Raw genomic sequence first — 18050 nt, 5'->3', positions numbered from 1 at the left:
CATCTGGATGTCCAGATGCTGCAGAGTTAAGTGGGAGCTGTTGGTCACATATCTGGCCTTACTACCAAAGATCACACATTCTGGGTACCTGGAGAGGGCTATGAAATCATCCAGGGAGCAGATGGGAAGGGATTCAGGCTGCTGACATCATCATCACACAGCACCATCATTAGGTCATTCCTGCCCTGTGTGCAGAGGGATGTTTTGACTTGAATTAGATTTTTCACTGGCAGAAATTCAGACTGAAAGTAAACTTGACATCTGTTCTTGAGCTTCTAAAAACCACGACAACCATGTAGCTTTCTGATATTAAATGCCATCTCTTTTTGGTCCACCTAAAAATCTCTCTTTTGTGTATGAAGACTTCATGGTCATACAAGTGGTTGACGGTATAGATTCTGCTTTTGAGTAAACCCCTGATGTTCAATATTTCCATTTATAGTGTTAACCAAATAGGAACATGATTTTGTTAGAGATGAACTCTGTGTAATACATTTATAATTTTTTTTTATTATTATTATTTATTTATTTTTCCCCCAAAGCCCCAGTAGATAGTTGTATGTCATAGCTGCACATCCTTCTAGTTGCTGTATGTGGGACGTGGCCTCAGCATGGCCGGACAAGCGGTGCGTCAGTGCGCGCCCAGGATCCGAACCCGGGCCGCCAGCAGCGGAGCGCGCGCACTTAACCGCTAAGCCATGGGGCTGGCCCAGTGTGTAATACATTTAGACAGAAGATTACTCCCATAGCAAACCCAAGAAAAGGGCCATCAGCCTTTGCTAAATGCAATAATATCATTCCATTGCCACCCAGGTCAGTGCCAATAGGAATCTGGCGCTGCTTTTCCACTGGCGACGGCTGGCAGTGGCACGTCCAACCTAATTCATAGACAGGACTCCAAGGCCTGGTGAAGCACCTGCCACGTCAGAACAGACCACCTATTCTGTGCTATTCTACTTCGTTCTCCTTTCTCTCTTTTTCTCGTTCAAGTGCCATAGTCATTTCCCATTCAAATTATGAAAGCATATGAGATTTTTCTTGCTTTATACATGCAGTATAGTCCAGATATAAGCCTTCACCTGTGTGTGCTTTATCTGTAAAAAATGTTAACCTCTATAATATTGGTAGGAAAATAAATTTCTGAAAGATGTTAAAGATATTTTAAATATGTAAAGAGCATATACTGGAAAGGAAGAGTTCCCACTTGACCTAGAAGCAAGTTGCAGGAGGTAGATCTACATCTCGGATGTTGGCTACCTCTTCTTCCATGATATTAACTTTCTTAGACCAATATTTAGCCAGGGCCCCTCAAAGAGGCATTTTTATCCCAGACTCCCCCCTTTCTTACCCACTTGTGTGCTTAATACATGTCGAATTGATAGTAAGTAGCTGAGACGTCACCGTTGCCCTGCCCTTAAACTCAACTGAATAGCTCATCCTTCAAAATATATATTCTTTTATGTGTTGGTCCTTTCTTCCTGTGTTTTCGGGTAAGAGCAGTGCCCTTAACTTGCATCCGTAAACTGTGTTGTCCAGAACGCAGTAGCGTCCCCACTTTATGTGAAGTCCTGCCAAAAGCTGTGACCAGAGACCTGGTGATTAGGATGGTCTTTTGTTCATTTCCACCTGAGTGTCCAATATCGTGTAACACAGTAAGTGTGTCCAGGCTAAATGTCCCAAGGACAAGAAACACGACTTCTCTTGCTTGCTTGCTTGCGAAGCTATATTGTGCCTGCTGTAAGTTCTTGATGGATGCTTCTGACGAGGACAACTGCTCAATCTAGAAAGAAGGAACATAAGGGAGATGAAAATTAAGTACCAGAAATACAGGACACTTTGACACAAGCTTCTCTCCACCCCCTTCCCATACACATTGCAAAACACAGTACAAAAATAAAGTTACAGCTTTATACATATTTTCAAGGAGATAAATCTTATAACAGTCTTGCTTATTGAGGAAAGTAAAACTCCCTGGCCCTGTATTTGAAATGTCAGGCCCTTATTCTGTTTATCTTGTGTGCATGTTGGCTTCAAACATATCCTGAATTTTCTTTTGTGTTTTTTCCTGCCAAACACTGAATTATTTAGTTGACTATTCCCTTTAACCAGTTTAGCTTTCACATGAGCTCTATATAGCAAATAAATGATTTATAGAATCAAAGATTCCATTCATTCATTCACCTATCCATTCAGCAAATATTTTTTAGTGCCTACTGTGTAAAGTAAATGCCATAAAGCTAGAGAGCACAGTTCTATGAAGGTGTTTATGAAAGGAACTTTGTTCTGGACTGGTATAGGAGGGGTCTTTCATGAGGGAGTGAAACTTGAGCTGAAGGCTAAAGCAGGAGTTAACAGACATACAGCAAAGAAAAATGTTCTTATCTGCAGGAATAGCATATACAAAGGCCCTGTGGTCAGAGTGAATATGGCACATTCAAGGAACTGAAACATTGTTAGTGTGACTGAAATATGAGGAGGGAAGGAACCAGTAAAAGTGAGGTTGGAAGAGGAAGACAGAGCCCGGGTATTGGGGGGTAGAGAGACAAAAAAGAAACCAGGAAGGACCAGTTAGGAGCTTAATACAGCAATCTAGGTAAGAGATGATGATGGCTTGAATATGTGGGTAGCAATGGAAGATAGTAAGAAGATTGATTTTGAAGATAGAGATGACGAGGCTTGCAGATGACTGGATGTGGGTGGGAGAGAAAAAATTGAAGCTGGCCCTTAGATTTTTGGCCTGAACAGAAGAACAAATGGTGGTGCCGTTGACTTAGGTGGAAAATACTGAGAGAGGAGCACTTGGGGGGTGGGAGAGGTGAAGGATCCTATTTTGATCATAAGTTGGAAATGCTGTTAGATACCTAGGTGGAGATGTAGAAGGGGAAGCTAGACGTGCCTGTATGGAGCTCAGGGAAGAAGTCAGGGCTAGAGATGTGCATGGGAGGGTCATCAGCATATGGATAGTATTTGAAGCTGTGGAACTGAATGAGAGCACCCCGGAAGAAAGTATAAATTGAAAAGAGAAAAGTACTTAGGACTGGGCCCTGAAGCATGCCAACATTTAAAGGTCAGGATGTGGAGAAGCATCTAGCAAAGGAGACTAAAAAGGAGTAAGCAGCCCATGATGTAAAATGAGAATCAGCAGAGTATAATATCCTGTGAGGAAAGTATTTCGTGAAGGAAAGAGTATCAGAGCGGCTGGGAGGCTGAGGATGAAGGCTGACAATTGGCCCTGAGGTTTGGCGATGTCGTGTAGATGTTGGTGACCTTGACAAGTGCTCTTTCAGTGGAATGGTGGAGGTGAAAGCCTCATTAGAGCGAATTCAAGAACAGATAGGAATTGAGAAAGTGAAAACTAATTATAGGCACCTCTTGAGAAGAGTTTTGCTGTAAAAGGGATCAGAAAAATGGGGCTATAACTGGAAGGAGGTATGGGGACTAGGATTATTTTTAAAATATGAGATATTATAGCATGTTGGTTTACTAATAGGTATGGTTCAGTAAAGAGAAGGATTGATAGTGCCAAAGAAAACAGAGATGAGTGAAGGAACAACGTCCTTGGGCAGGCAAATGGGGATGGGTTCAAGTGTAGTATTGCCCAGTGTGCCTGTTGGAGAACTGTCTGTTACTTGTCCACAATCAGCTTGCTCTGGAAATTAAATCAACTGTGTAAGCATGCAGTTTGGTTCAGTTGACACTGCTTTTTGTAGGAAGACTTTGTCAATGAAGGAAGCTTAGCACACACAAAGAAAGCTTGGCTTTAGCTAGGAGTGTTGACAGTTTATCCATAGTAACAGGAAGGAAGACAGAGTATGTGATACTGACCGTGAAAAGTTGGGTGGTAGCGTAGTTGATCAATTGAGCACCCATTAACGCAGCTATTACTGTTTTTTGTTGTTGTTGTTCTTCTCTTAAGGGTAATTATCCTTAAGCTATTTTACTGTCCAGGTAAGATATTGATTTTTATCAAAACTATATAAGATGAATATGCCAAGCTTAAATAAATAGCAAATATTTATACAAGAATTGCTTGCGCATCTCCTGGTGAGTGTGAGAAGTTGGTAGTGAGAATGAATACGTGAAGGAAAGACTTCTTAGGGTCTGAACCATGGCTAATAGGTCAAAACTGAAGCTGTTGCCACATGAGTGATTTTCTGCCAGTACTGCCCAGTGGAGTAGCTCAAGGGGGTTTTTAAAATCCTTCCATTTCAATCCTTGTTCATTCTTTGTGTGTGTGTGTGTGTGTGTGTGTGTGTGTGTGTGTGTGAGGAAGATCAGCCCTGAGCTAACATCCGATGCCAATCCTCCTCCTTTTTGCTGAGGAAGATTGGCCCTGGGCTAACGTCCGTGCCCATCTTCCTCTACTTTATCTGGGACACCGCCGCAGCATGGCTTGACAAGCGCTGCCTCGGTGCGCACCTGGGATCCAAACCTGCGAACCCGGGCTGCCAAAGCAGAGTGCACGCACTTAACCGCTGCCCCACCAGGCCGGACCCCTTGTTCATTCTTTTTACCTTGCCTGCACTGCGTGCTTCCTTGACTGAAAGCAAAATCACTCCTTTTCCTGCCCCTCTGTTGTGGCTAATGCTGTGCCCTCCACCTGGAGTGCCTTTTCCATCAGCTTTGCCTGACTAATTTCAGTCCGTTCTTCAAAATATCTTACAAAAAGTATAAAAAGTTTTACAAGCTTCTCACTTTAGAATTGTCTAATACAGCAAATAAGTATAACAAAGCATAGATTCAAATATAGTTGTGAGGCTACAGTCATTCAACTAGCCTGGGCTTTTGGTGACACAATGGTTAACAAGGCCAAATTCCCCAAATGTCATTGCTCTCCAAGTTCCAGCCCTTGTTTGTCTTCTCTTCCGTCTGTACCACCAGTCCAGAAAGGACTATCACGTACATCTGAATCACCTGGCTGGGCCCCATCACCACCTCGCCAGGTCATAGGTGGTGGTGAGGCCCTGAAGGCTTAGGTATCCTTCAGGAGATTCTCACGCACGCTGAAGTTGAGAACCACTGCCTTAGATCAATTCCCTTGATGGCCATCGAGGATTTTCACCTGCCCTCAATGTCTTTGTGTTGATTTTTTCTGCCTCCATTAACCCACCAGGTTGTAGGGAAGTCATGCTTCAGATTTAGATTCCTTTAGCTTATCAACGTGTAAACATCAGCCTTGTTAATGCCCAGTCTTATCCACATAGGCACTTCTCTCAGTCCATGTATTGTTTATGGAGATGGGCTTTTGTTTGAGCAGATTATCACGTTAATTTTCAAAAGGACAAATTATAGGAGATGAGGTTTCTCTAGGGAGCAGATAGCATCGCTTAAAGATACTTCCTAAATCCCAGAATGCCGTGGCAACTGGAAAACTTCAAGCAATAACTTTTATTTCCTATACACCAGTCCCTCTTTTATGTGTAAATTTTATCATGCTTTGCCCATAGATTATGGTTGTCATAAGTGATGCTTATGTTTGCATTTCTATAGCAGATATCAGTAATTTGACCATTTGCATTAACAGATTGCAAACCTTTCTTGGCTATTGAGTTGGAGCACCGAGATTTGAAATGTCCCCGTATTCAGAGACTGAGTCATGAGTAACAGAATAAACCCAAAGGAGCCACATGGTTTTGGATAGATTGGAACAAGTAAAGAAAGATCCCTAACCACCACGGGTATCCACTACAATGAAGGAGCAATAATGTATAAATGCCTTTAACTGGCTTGGGGACTTGTGTGCCAGGAAACTGACTCAGTGCTGAGTTACCATAAAAAGCTCTGGGAGCTGCCTCTGTGACTTGGGCTGAATGTTATAAGCATAAATAAAAAGCAGTTGAAGTAGAGTCATTTCAAGATCTTTCTACCCCTAGGAAGTCTTATTCTTGGAGGTCTTACCCCTCATCATGTCAAACATGTTAAAGAGACCCAAATGCCACGTCAGGTATATTTTACTGAAGAAAAAGTGAAAAGCGATTTTTACATTTTGCTTTTTAAATTATTGGCCTATGAGTAAATCATTTAATTCCAATTGGCTGTGATTTCTCAGCATTTCTATATATTTAGGAAGTCTTGGAAAGTTATGAAAAGTAATCTATAATTTTTTTAATATAATAGAAGTTGCATGAATATTAAATTGGACAATTAATGAAATTGATAATGTTGCATTCTACAGACATGTAATTAACATCTTTTTAGTTTTTATTTTGCAGTTTTAATTTTTGATCCCATAAAATTTTTTCAGGTCTCAGTATTTTCTGAAACCCCTGAGAGGCTGATAGGCCCTACGCCCTGTGCCTCCTGTACCTCTTGATAAAGCAGCCTTGATAAGAAGATGAGGTGTTCAATCTAGAGCAAGGATTGCATGCCCTGTTCAAGAACCATAAGAATAGTCATTGGTGTAAAATTCTAGAATCCAGAAGAATGTGAAGCAGAGTTTGTTGGAATGTTTTTCAGACTCCGGCCGCTCTAGAGCCTTGCTCTTCAGAGAGTGAGCCTGGATCAACAACATGAGCGTCGCCTGGAGCTTGTCAGAAATACAGAATCTCAGGTCCCACCCCAGGCCTACTGAATCATAATCTGCATTGTGACTAGATCACCAGCTACCCATTAAAGTTTGAGAAGCACTGCTCTTTCTAGAGAGTTCTCAGCTCTAGGTGTACAAAAGAATCACCTGGGAGTTTTAACAATCGTGATGTCCAGGTTGCACCCCAGTCCGATCATTAGGATCTCTGGGGGTGTAATCCAGACATCTGTATTTTAAAAGCTTCCAAGTGATTCCAGTACGCAGCCAAATTGAGACTCATTGGTCCATAATAAGGCCGCAGAGCCTTCACGTTGTTTACCAGCAAGAAGCTGTGAATTCTGTCTGTGTGTTTGGGATCCAGCGTATAAGAAACACATGAGTAATCTTCACCACGGAATAGCCTCTCACTTGAAAGATTGAATTTGTTGGCTCCTTTCCAGGACATTAGGCCCAATAGTCTAAATCCCAGATATGTCATGTTTCGCTAACACCGGAGGTTATTGTTTCTGAACAATAATCCAAGCTAGAGGTGTGGGCGAGAAGGTGGTTTTTTATGTAAAACTCAGGAATAGAGGGACTGTGTGTATTTTTCCATTGAATGTCAAAGCAGAGTGTCTGTGCTTAGAACCACAGCTTAAGGATGCCAAATTTTCTTCATTAAACTTAGAAGCCCAACAGTCTCCTAGATGCTGGGCCAAGGACAGCTTCCTTGCCTGATAGCATTCCATTTTCTGATAATTAAGCATTAGTTTCATATAGTAAGGTTTGAATAAACTACTTTGGGAACTCTAATGATTTCTTCAGTTGTCATCATTGAATTTGCCAGTGTCTATAGAAAATTGCCGCTTTATACTGTTATTTGCAGGCGATTTATCTCTTTGATGTGAAATTCACTGATGATATTTGCCATTTTGGGGGCTGAAGAAACCACAGGACTTCTCAATTTCATAGGCTTTACTTATGCTTAACTTTCATAGTAAGATTTGCTGCAAGATGTAAATTACATATATAAAATGTGCATGCGTGCACCACAGTGCTTGCTCAGGGTAGAGCAGGCGCCCAAGAAATGGTGGTTTTCTTCTCTTTCCCTTTCTCTTTTTTTTTTTTTTTTGGTGAAGAAGATAGGCCCTGGGCTAACATCCATGCCCATCTTCCTCTACTTTATATGTAGGATCCCTGCCACAGCATGGCTTGATAAGCAGTGCATAGGTCAGCATCCGGGATCCGAACCTGTGAACCCCGGGCCACTGAAGCCCAGCTCTCGAACTTAACCACTACACCACCAGGTCAGCCCTGGTGTGAATTTTATTTGTGTGTTTGGGACTTTCCCTTTCTTTATCATGAGCTTTCACACTCAACCATCCAACCCCTTAATCTCGATAATGTTCTCCTACCCTATGAGAAGGCTATAATAGTGAGTTTTCCAGCAGGTAACACTAATGAACATTTATGTCCTTCAAAGACTATAAATATCCTTCTAATCTGTATTTCACCAGTAGGATAACCAAGGTGTGAAGTCGTTGGGGTGTGGTGTTTTATTTCATTTTGTTTTACCTAGAGTCCTGCGACTACATCCTTCAATTCCAAACCCTATGATGAGAACTGGAGCCTCATTACATCACAAGCACTCCATTACACATGAATCTCAGAGAAGGCCAAATAGGTTTTAAGTATCAACCATTAATACATTGCTGTTTAGTTTAGAGTAGCTTGGGGAGTGGCCTATCTTGTTTCAATATAATGCTGTATCTAACATTAAATGAACCAACTGGAAATGCATTCAGTTTTGAATATGTACTTTTATAGCTACAAAAAGGGACACATTTTGAACAAATTACGTTAACTGTAGAATTAACGAAGAATGCTTACCAAATCCTTCTTTTTTTTTTTTTTTTTGTGAGGAGGATCGGCCCTGAGCTAACATCTGCCAATCCTCCTCTTTTTGCTGAGGAAGACTGGCCCTGGGCTAACATCCATGCCCATCTTCCTCCACTTTATATGGGACGCCGCCACAGCATGGCTTGCCAAGTGGTGCGTCAGTGTGCGCTCGGGATCCGAACCAGTGAACCCTGGGCCACTGCAGCGGAGCGCGTGCACTTAACTGCTTGCACCACCGGGACGGCGCCCAAATCCTTCATTTTTTTAATCTCCCAGGCAAGATACATATGGCTATATATGTCCTCTCTGTGAGGCTTTCCCCCTAATTTCTCCAGCCCTGAGATACCCTGTTCTCTGAATTGCTGTAACACTCACTGTCAGTTTCACACAGCTTAGTACTGGGTTATAGACAATCTCATAGTCTGTAATTGTTCCTATAGTAGCAGGCTTGTCGCCATGAGAGAGGGAATCTGCCTTCTGTAGCTCTTTCTTGCCCCCTAACATCTTAAACGGGAGAGAGAACACATCTTATAAATACTCAATATATTCTGTCATTTTATCCTATCCATTTCATCTCTGAGCTCCATTTCTTTTTTTTATATATAATTTTATTTATTTATTTATTTTTCCCCCAAAGCCCCAGTAGATAGTTGTATGTCATAGCTGCACGTCCTTCTAGTTGCTGTATGTGGGAGTTGGCCTCAGCATGGCCAGAGAAGCAGTGCGTCAGTGCGCGCCCGGGATCCGAACCCAGGCCGCCAGCAGCGGAGTGTGCGCGCTTAACCGCTAAGCCATGGGGCCGGCCCGTGAGCTCCATTTCTTTTTCTGTACTTTTAAAAAGTGTGGCTTTCTTCCATGTTAATCAAATATGGAATATTATATTTATATTACATCATTTTTGCTTTGTTCAGAAATTAATAATAAACATTAGGAAATATCAAGAGATTAATATATTTCTGTCTGAGTCATATGAATTCATAGATCTTTCTGTGTATCATTTTACAAAGAACCTGACTCTTGTGATAAATTTTTTCTTTTTTTTTTTGCCTTGTGTCTGTTTTTTATTTCAAATATGAATTATCTAATATCATTCCACATGCTTACTGAAGAAGGTTTTCTTTTGTCTTAGTTGTTCTTTATTCTTATCTACTAAGTGATTTTCACTAATGTGACGTTTCCAACTTAATGTGTGTTCTTTTTTTATCACTAGCGTTATTATTACAACAGTTCTATACCTATCAGATGCACTTCGCAAGAACTTCTTAAATGAAAACTTTGATTATAAGGTAAGTATCCATTTAGATGACTGCTTGGGACTGCAGGATTGCTTGGGCTAAAACGTTTCTCATTGTACTTCAAGAAATTACCTAATATATTTTCTTTATCTTTATAGTAGGAAAATAAATTTATTCCAGCTCCCTCAATTAATCTCGGGCCATAGTAGTTTTAACTGTGAATGAAATGAAAAGAGGTTTCGTTATGTTTGTGAACAAGTTAGAGCTGTAATCATGCTTATCAACCTGGTGAAAATCATCGAGCTTAAGAGGAGATAGTTCTTTATGATTACTATAAATTTTAATTCTTGTTTTTTCTGTGCGATCCCCATGCGTGACAAAAGGAATTTAGAACTAATATTTTCAAGACATGTTTTAAAATAGAGTTTATATGAAGAAGATATTTACAAAGTAAATCCTTTACTTCTCCATCTTCCCATTTTTTGAATGAATTAATGAAAAGAAAATAAATGAAAGATTAATAAAATTCTTTAAGGCATAACTCTCTGTACATCTGTAATATAATGTGATATGTCTCAGTGCCTAAGAATTCTTGATATACTATTTTTTTTTTGGTGAGCAAGATTTGCCCTGAACTAACATCTGTTGCCAAGCTTCCTCTTTTTTTGCTTGAGGAAGATTAGCCCTGAGCTAACATCTGTGCCAATCTTTCCCTATTTTGTATCGGGTCACCGCCTCAACATAGCTGATGAATGGCGTAAGTCCACGCCTGGGATCGAACTCACGAACCTAGGTCACCAAAGTAGAGCATGCCAAACTTAACCACTATGCCACGGGGCCAGGCCTGCCAATCTTCCTCTTTTTGCTTGAGGAAAATTCACCCTGAGCTAACATCTGTGCCACTCTTCCTCTATTTTGTATGTGGGTTGCCGCCACAGCATGGCCGCCAATAAGTGGTGTAGGTCCGTGCCTGGGAACCAAACCCGGGCTGCCAAAGTGGAGGACACCAAACTTAACCACTAGGCCACGGGGCTGGCCTCTTGATATACTGTTTTTTAAATGGCAAATGATAAGTGGTAAACAAAGGTGGGCAGTACTTGTGTTGGCTTCCCTTCTTAATGATGTTTTATGGTTTTCTGGCATCTTTATTTCTTATTCTTTTTTAAATAACATTTTTCATATTAAACATTTAATAAAATTTCCTTATTGGATAACTAAAAACTACAAAAAAGCACATATACAATAAACCAACGGAATTTTAATGGTTGTGTAATATTTCTTTATATCATACTTTATAATAATTAATATATCATAATTTCATAATCAGAGCTCTACTTTTAATATTTAAGTTGCTTCTACTGTTTAATTCTTATAAGTTACTCTTTTTATGTACTCCTCACAAAATAAAACTTGGCATATATCCGTAATTGTTTCTTTGGATAAATATTTATAGGTGGAATTGTTGAGTTAAAGGTTGTACCAATTATATTTGATTGGGGAAAAATCTTTTTTTTTGCTTTAATTACCATTTCTTGCTAGTTATTAGTTACTAATTATTGATTATAGTTGTTAATTATTGACTAGTTATTGACTAAAATTCATATCTTGTCAATTGTCTGTTCTTGACCTTCATTCACTGTTTTGCTCGGGGTTTTAGCATATTCTTTTTTATTTGTGAGAGCTCTTTATGTATGCAAGATATTAATTCTTCATAATATTTTTCCTACTATTTATCTTTAATTTTACATAGTGTCAGTAGAGTTGTTTCCTTCTGTTATGTCCTAAATGTTTTTGGTTAAGTTTTTGCTGGAAATTTTATTCTGATCTCTTTGTGATGCTGTTTTTGGTATAAGAAACCTTAGACTCAAAAAGTTTGTCTGGGCATGGAATTTTTATATACTGTTTGAATTTAAATCAATTAGCATATCCAAAGAAGTGGATGCATTTTTTTTTTTAGTTCTACATTAAATGTTCCAAAAATGAATTCTCACAGGAATAAAGTAAACCATCTTATACCTCAGCCTCCTTGGAGACACACAGACATGTTATAAGAGAAACAAAACATCTACCATTTAGCGTATACAAGAGAGTTCGAGAAACCTGGGATACATAATTGAAGCAATAAATAAATAGATAGTAGTTAGTTTACTTCTTTGTTATAGAAAATTTCAAGCATGTATAAAAGTCGAGAAAATAGTATAATGAACTCCCGTATACCCATCTCCAGCTCTGACTATTATTAACTCATGGCCAGTCTTATTTCGACTATACCCCCATCCACTTACCACTTTTGAAACAAATCCAAGATATCATGTCACTTCACCTGTAAATATTTTTGTAACACCGTAGTATTTAAATATCTTGTTCTTGTTTTAGATCTGGGATTCCTACTTTTACCTTGCAGTCATTTTTATAAACCAGTTGTGTCTGCAATTAGAGATGTTCACACCTTCCAAAAAGAAAAAGGTGTTAGAAAAGTAAGTACCAGTGTATAATTGGGTGGGATTATGAGGCACGTCAAATGTTGTGCCTTTTAAAGGGTGCTTAGTTCAAATGATAAATCAGATTTCTATAACTGGAAATCACAGTGGAGAGGCAATGACCAAGAGAACAACAAGCAATCTTTGCTGGAAATTTCAATATTTTGAACTTTTTTACACATTTTTTCCTCAGTCTTTCAGGATTCAAAATTAATATAGAAGCGAAAAATTATGAGACAAATCTATTTTACTAAAGGATTTATATGAGAATTTGAATTAGAGACATCAAGATGTACGTTGTACAAATTTCCAGTTATAAAATGAATAAATAATAGGGATATAATGTACAGTATGGTGACTATAGTTAGTAATACTGTATTGCATATTTGAAAGTAGCTAGGAGAGTGGATCTTGAAAGTTCTTATCACAAGAAAAAAAATTTTGTAACTCTGTATGGTGATGGACATTAACTGGACCTATTGTGATGATCATTTTGCAATATATACAAATATCAAATCATTATGTTGCACAACTGAAATTAATGTAATGTTATGCCAATCATGCCTCAATAAAAAAAGACATATGCATTAAACATCTTTAATTAAAAACGTACTGCCTTTTAATTCAGAATGATAGATTGTATCCTAAGAGATACAAATACTTCTTTGTCCTGGAGGCTTTGTATCAGGTATGATTTTTGTTCTTTTTCAGGTATGGTGACATGCGGGTAACAATGGGTTGTGAAATTTTCAGCATGTGGCAAAACCTAGGTAAGTGATAAAAAAAGAAGCCACCTCCATTTTACAGCTCATCACTGTACTTTTAAGTGTACAAATGAAGAAGGACAATTTACCAATGACAGCATTTGAAACCCAATGTCTAAATCGATAAAGATATCTAGAGAAAGTAATTGACATTTTGGCATCGAATAGGGTTGCAGCTAATTCTTTAAATTGGCGTCTGTCTGAAAAATCCCCTTAGCTTTGTGTGTTTCATTATTATTGAATGATAAATTTTATAATCTAGCATCGCTCCAATAATATACACAATTCTGGCAATGAGCTAACCTTTCAGAATTTGGGAATGTAACGACTCAAAATTTTTGGAACTCTGAATTGAGGCTATGAATCATAACAAATTAAGATTAAACTTCATGAAACATTGACTTGAGCGTCACTTCTCTTAAAAAACTTGAAACCACTGACCTATATCATAAAGAGTACAGCCAAAGGATTTAAAAGCATCTGCAGTTGCTAAGGAACTATTAGATGCAATTTTGTTAATCTGCCACAGCAGATAGAGCGTATTATTCCAGCAAATTGATGACACAGATCTGGTTGCATAGAAAAGAATAATATTTGGAAAATAAATTGTTTTAAAATCTCATTGGCATAGGGTTTTTTCTAGAGATTCATAACTTACTTAATTTGGTATGTTAACTGTGCACGTTTATAGTATTCATTTACTATTATTGCATTGTAATTCTTCCTTGCAATTTATTAAAGTGACGGACCTATTTGATTTGAATATGTATTGACCTGAAAGTATGAAGGCTCTTGTGCTCATCCAAGCACAACTTGGAGATGGCAGGATATGTTTTCTTTAAGTGAAAATAGAACCATTATCATTTTACTTCAATTCATGTTACAGAGTGATTTTTGACCAGGATATATATATCTCTCAAATTTATGTAGCAATTTGAGAAACCCATGTTATATATAATTGAGGCCAGTGTTCAATGCTTGCTGGTACTTTCAGAAAAAAGGTGAGTTAACATCTTGAAAGCAACCTCCAGCTATCTAAGGTCAGCCAGAAGTCCATGATGTGTCTTTAGATTCAGCTCAAAAATAGCATCAGTTTGTCTTATTTGAAAAACACTCCTCTCAGTCTTCATGTTTCATTGATTCTTTGTGTCCTTGTTTTTCAAAAGCAAACCAAGGCCTTTGGAGTGTCCATATTGCATTTGGCATTAATTTAGCAAGATGTTTTCCAAAGAATGCTTCATTGAAATGCCACTGTGGTTGTTTAGGCTCTTATCAGAGCTCAAATGATAAGACTAGGACAGATTCATTTGGTTACTAGAATGTTAGAAAACATGACAGGTTTCCTCTTCTAGATAAATCTTAGCATTGCCAAGTATGGTTATTTCCACATAAATCTTTATCCAAGCCAAGGATAGCTATGCATTTAGGCCCATGACCCTTGGCTTGGTAAATAAAGCTGGCATCTTTAGTCTCCCTAAAGATGTCATTGTATCCTTCATAAACTTTTCTCCTTTATTTTGTCTTTAAAACAGAAATATTTCTACCCCTCTAGATTTTATGTTAAATTACTTCTTTGTTTTCCTCAGAAATCTAGAGAATGTGAAAAATCTCTGGAGCATACTGATCCCTGTAACGTATTATTATGTCAGTACTCTTTAGAACAGTGGTTCTCAACAGACCAGCATCTGCATCACCTAGAAGCTTATAGGAAATGCACATTCTCTGGCTCCACCCTAGACCTACTGAAACAGAATCTCTGCGAGTGGGGCACAACAATCTGAGTTTTAACAAGTTCTCCAGGTGATTCTTATGCACTTGGCTAAAGACTGAAAAGCACTGCTCTAGACAATATCCTCTTTCTGTGTTTTTCCAACCCTTTCCAGCCCTAGCACAGTTCTAGCACTCTGTTAGAAAAGACTCATTATACTCAAGTACAAATTCCCAGCATGACTAGTTCAAGTGTAGGATGAGTGTAAATTTTCACTTCATTCCTTGCTTTCTGCATTGTTTCCCTAGAGTTGTGTCCTGACTTTACTCAGACCTCCAAGACATAAGGTGGATTTTAAAGGTCATTGCTATTGTACAACAACTAGAATTGGAAAATGTTCAGAAATGTTAAAGCCTCTCTTCCAATATATATTTTTGCAAAATGATAAAAAAAATTAAGTGTTCAGCGTACTATTTTAACACCCCATCTAGACCTTAAGACAGCTTGTTACTTAGGAATATCACAATACATTAGTTATAATTTGGTTTACCTATAAATATGTCATATTGAGTATTTTGATTGCTAAAGGAGAATCTATTTAGATAATTATAGATTTTTATTTTTTTAATGGAACAGGCCACTAAATTCAGTTTAACATAGTTCATAAAGCACTGGCTATGTGCAGGTTATTTGGGGGGATTAAAAAAAAATGGTCCAGGGGCTGACCTGGTGGTGTAGCAGTTAAGTTCGCACGCTCTCCTTTGGCAAATGTACAGCTATGACATACAACTATCTACTGGGTCTTTGAGGAGAAAAAAGGAAAAAAAGAGGAATATTGGCAACAGATGTTAGCTCAAGGCCACTCTTCCTCAAAAAAAAAAAACAGTGGTTGATGCCTGTTAAGAGCTTAGTTTTTAAATCTTATATTTTAAACTTTTTTTCCAATTTATATAAAACAAAAAAAAAGCTTGATAAAGACAAATTCACCATGTTTTAGTAAAGCAAATAAGCTTTTATGATTTCATAAGTCAAGATCCTCAATAGTTTTTAGTAGATAGAAAAAACACTAACTTGGAGAACATATCTTGAGGAGAGGAAATGCCCAGAGTCACTGAATAAACTTTTTGCCACTTTTGAAACTGTTCAGTTGGTCTAATTTGAAAACACAAATTTTACTGGACACTATTTTTACTGGACAATATTTTTAAATCAGATTTTGGTCATTGATGTTTACCTCAGAAGTGTGGGAACTCTTCCATATGCTAGAAATAAGTTGGTTTTTCCATTCTGTTGAGGACAAGGAATAAAAGGTGCCTGTAATTTAGTGACTAGTCTGCTTCTAAATATAAAGCTGTAGGATTTTCTAATCTGATCATTATGTTCCTTAGGTTTACCTGTGAGCAACGAATCATAGTAATTTTATGTTTATCTTTCTGAAGAACTGCCATACTGTTTTCCACAGCGACTGTACCATTTTACATTCCCACTTACAGTGCACAAGGGTTCCAAATTCTCCACGTCCTTGCCAACACTTTTTTTTTTTTTGATAGTAGCCATCCTAATGGGTGTGAAGTGATATCTAATTGTGGTTTTGATAAAATAATTTATTTTTGAAGTGTAAAGACCAAGTAGTGAGAAGACCAAGTAGTGAGATCTTTTCTTAAATTGTGTTATTCCTCAGTATTTTTGTTTTCTAAGTAGAAGGACCAAAAATGTTCTGTCAAGAGAGGGGGTAAGGCATGAATTTTCCCCTAAAATTTTATACATTTGTACCTACACTTACAAGAATGGTCGTAAAGAAAGAGGTTAGTCTTTACTACTGTCCCACCTTTGGCATTCATCGTGCTGCAAGGTTAAGTTTTTTCTTTCTATTTTTAGTTGAACTAACATTCTTACTGAATATACTGTGGGCTCTTTCTTCCACATTTGCAAACACAGCATCTTGTAACTGCTGTAGAAAAATCAATACTTCCCTAGCAGGCTGTTCTGTGTGCGTAAATATAAAACTCCAACAACCCAAGGAGCAGGTGCCCTGAATACTTCAAAACAAGACCATGTGGCTGACAATTAGAGATGTGGAAAATACACTAAATCTGCAGTTTAAAGAGAAATCATTTAAATGAAGTTTAGTTTGCTGTTGCCATACACAGCTCAAGATTTTGCTTTGCTGATTGGGGAGGAATTAAATTTTCTATGGTGGAGAGCCTGTTCACGTTTGCACAGATTCTGTGTTCCCAAAGTGTGTTTTCAGCAAATAAGGCTATCTCCATGCATTCCTGCACAATGGTTTAAATGTAGGTGTGGCTTCTCTACTGTTGATAGAAAATCAGGCTACAAAGTATAGTGTATAGACTTTGTTTGGATTGTGATTGAAAGAAAGCAGCTGTAAATGACGTGTTTTAAGACAATCAGGGAAATTTTAATAGAGGCTGGGTTTTAGATTAAGGAATTATTGTTTGCCTTGTTAGGTGTGATAAAGACATTGTGATTCTGTATTTATGAAATGTCCTACCTCTTAAAGATGCTTACTGATGTGTGTACAAGTGGAATGATATGTATGATGCCTCAGACTTGCTTTAAAATACTCTGGAGAAAAAAATAGTTGTAGCAATAGGTGAAACAGGATCGGCAAAAATGTTGATAATTATTGAAGCTAGATGATGGGTATGGGGGGATCTGTTTTAGTATTCTTTATAATTGTGTGTGCATGTGAGATTTTTCATAGTAAAAAATTTTTAAAAGAAGAAAATCAGGTTGTAAAATGTCTATAAATGGAAAGATTTTTAAAAAAGAGATTCAGAAATACTCAAGCAAATGGTGGTAAATAAAATAAGTACATGCTGATGATGTTCTTTGTTAGAGAGACCAAAGGATGCCAGGCTCAGGAAAGATTCAAAACAAAGATCGTCATGTTGCTGCTCTGAATCTCATTCCACCAACTCAGCCATGGGAGAACTATCCGAGCTGGCGGGAAATTCCGTTATATTTTGTATTCCTTGCCTCTCCCTTCCCTCTTTACCCTCACATACCCAAAAGCTGTGTCAAGGTTTGATGTCTTACACCGTGTCAAGGCAGCAGGGAGGCCCTCCTGGTTATTAGTCACATGCCAAGATGGCTTTTGTCCTGTGTACATGGTCCCTTCAGTCTGTGGCTCTGCTGGGGCACAGCATCTGTGGCTACACTCTGAACCCCTGCAGCCGTCTCCCAGGGCAGGGTCACAGAACAGGTGTAAGCCTGGCTAATCCCAGGACTTGCCAGCCTTCGTCTCCACAAGAATCTCCTTCTCCCTTTTCTCTTTCTTCCCCTCACTTGCCAGCATGTCTTGAATAAGCATTGAGTGGGTTTAGGCTTTTACAAATGACAGTAAGAGTGATTGAGTTCAGGTTGCTTCTGCTTTCTGCCCTGACAAAAATAACTGCGGAAAGGAATTGCAAATGCTGGCTGCTAGTTACCTGCTGG

General features: G+C 38.4%; 1 protein-coding gene across 4 annotated transcripts in view; it reads left to right on the top strand.

Moving 5' to 3' along the window:
- Positions 1–18050, top strand: part of DOCK4 (dedicator of cytokinesis 4) — a 447327-nt gene that overhangs the window by 359006 nt on the left and 70271 nt on the right. For all 4 annotated transcript variants that reach the window (XM_087429682.1, XM_087429692.1, XM_087429686.1 and 1 more), the window contains exons 28-30: positions 9615–9690; positions 12016–12116; positions 12831–12889. In XM_087429682.1, the coding sequence (XP_087285808.1) occupies positions 9615–9690; positions 12016–12116; positions 12831–12889 (236 nt within the window). The remainder of the gene's footprint in view (positions 1–9614; positions 9691–12015; positions 12117–12830; positions 12890–18050) is intronic.

Source organism: Ceratotherium simum, chromosome 1 (assembly GCF_057802395.1).
Source record: "Ceratotherium simum simum isolate JZ-2026a chromosome 1, ASM5780239v1, whole genome shotgun sequence".
In the NCBI taxonomy this organism is placed as follows: Eukaryota; Metazoa; Chordata; class Mammalia; order Perissodactyla; family Rhinocerotidae; genus Ceratotherium; species Ceratotherium simum.
The sequence above is the reverse complement of the archived record's forward strand: the minus strand, read 5'-3'. Positions and strand labels throughout refer to the sequence as shown.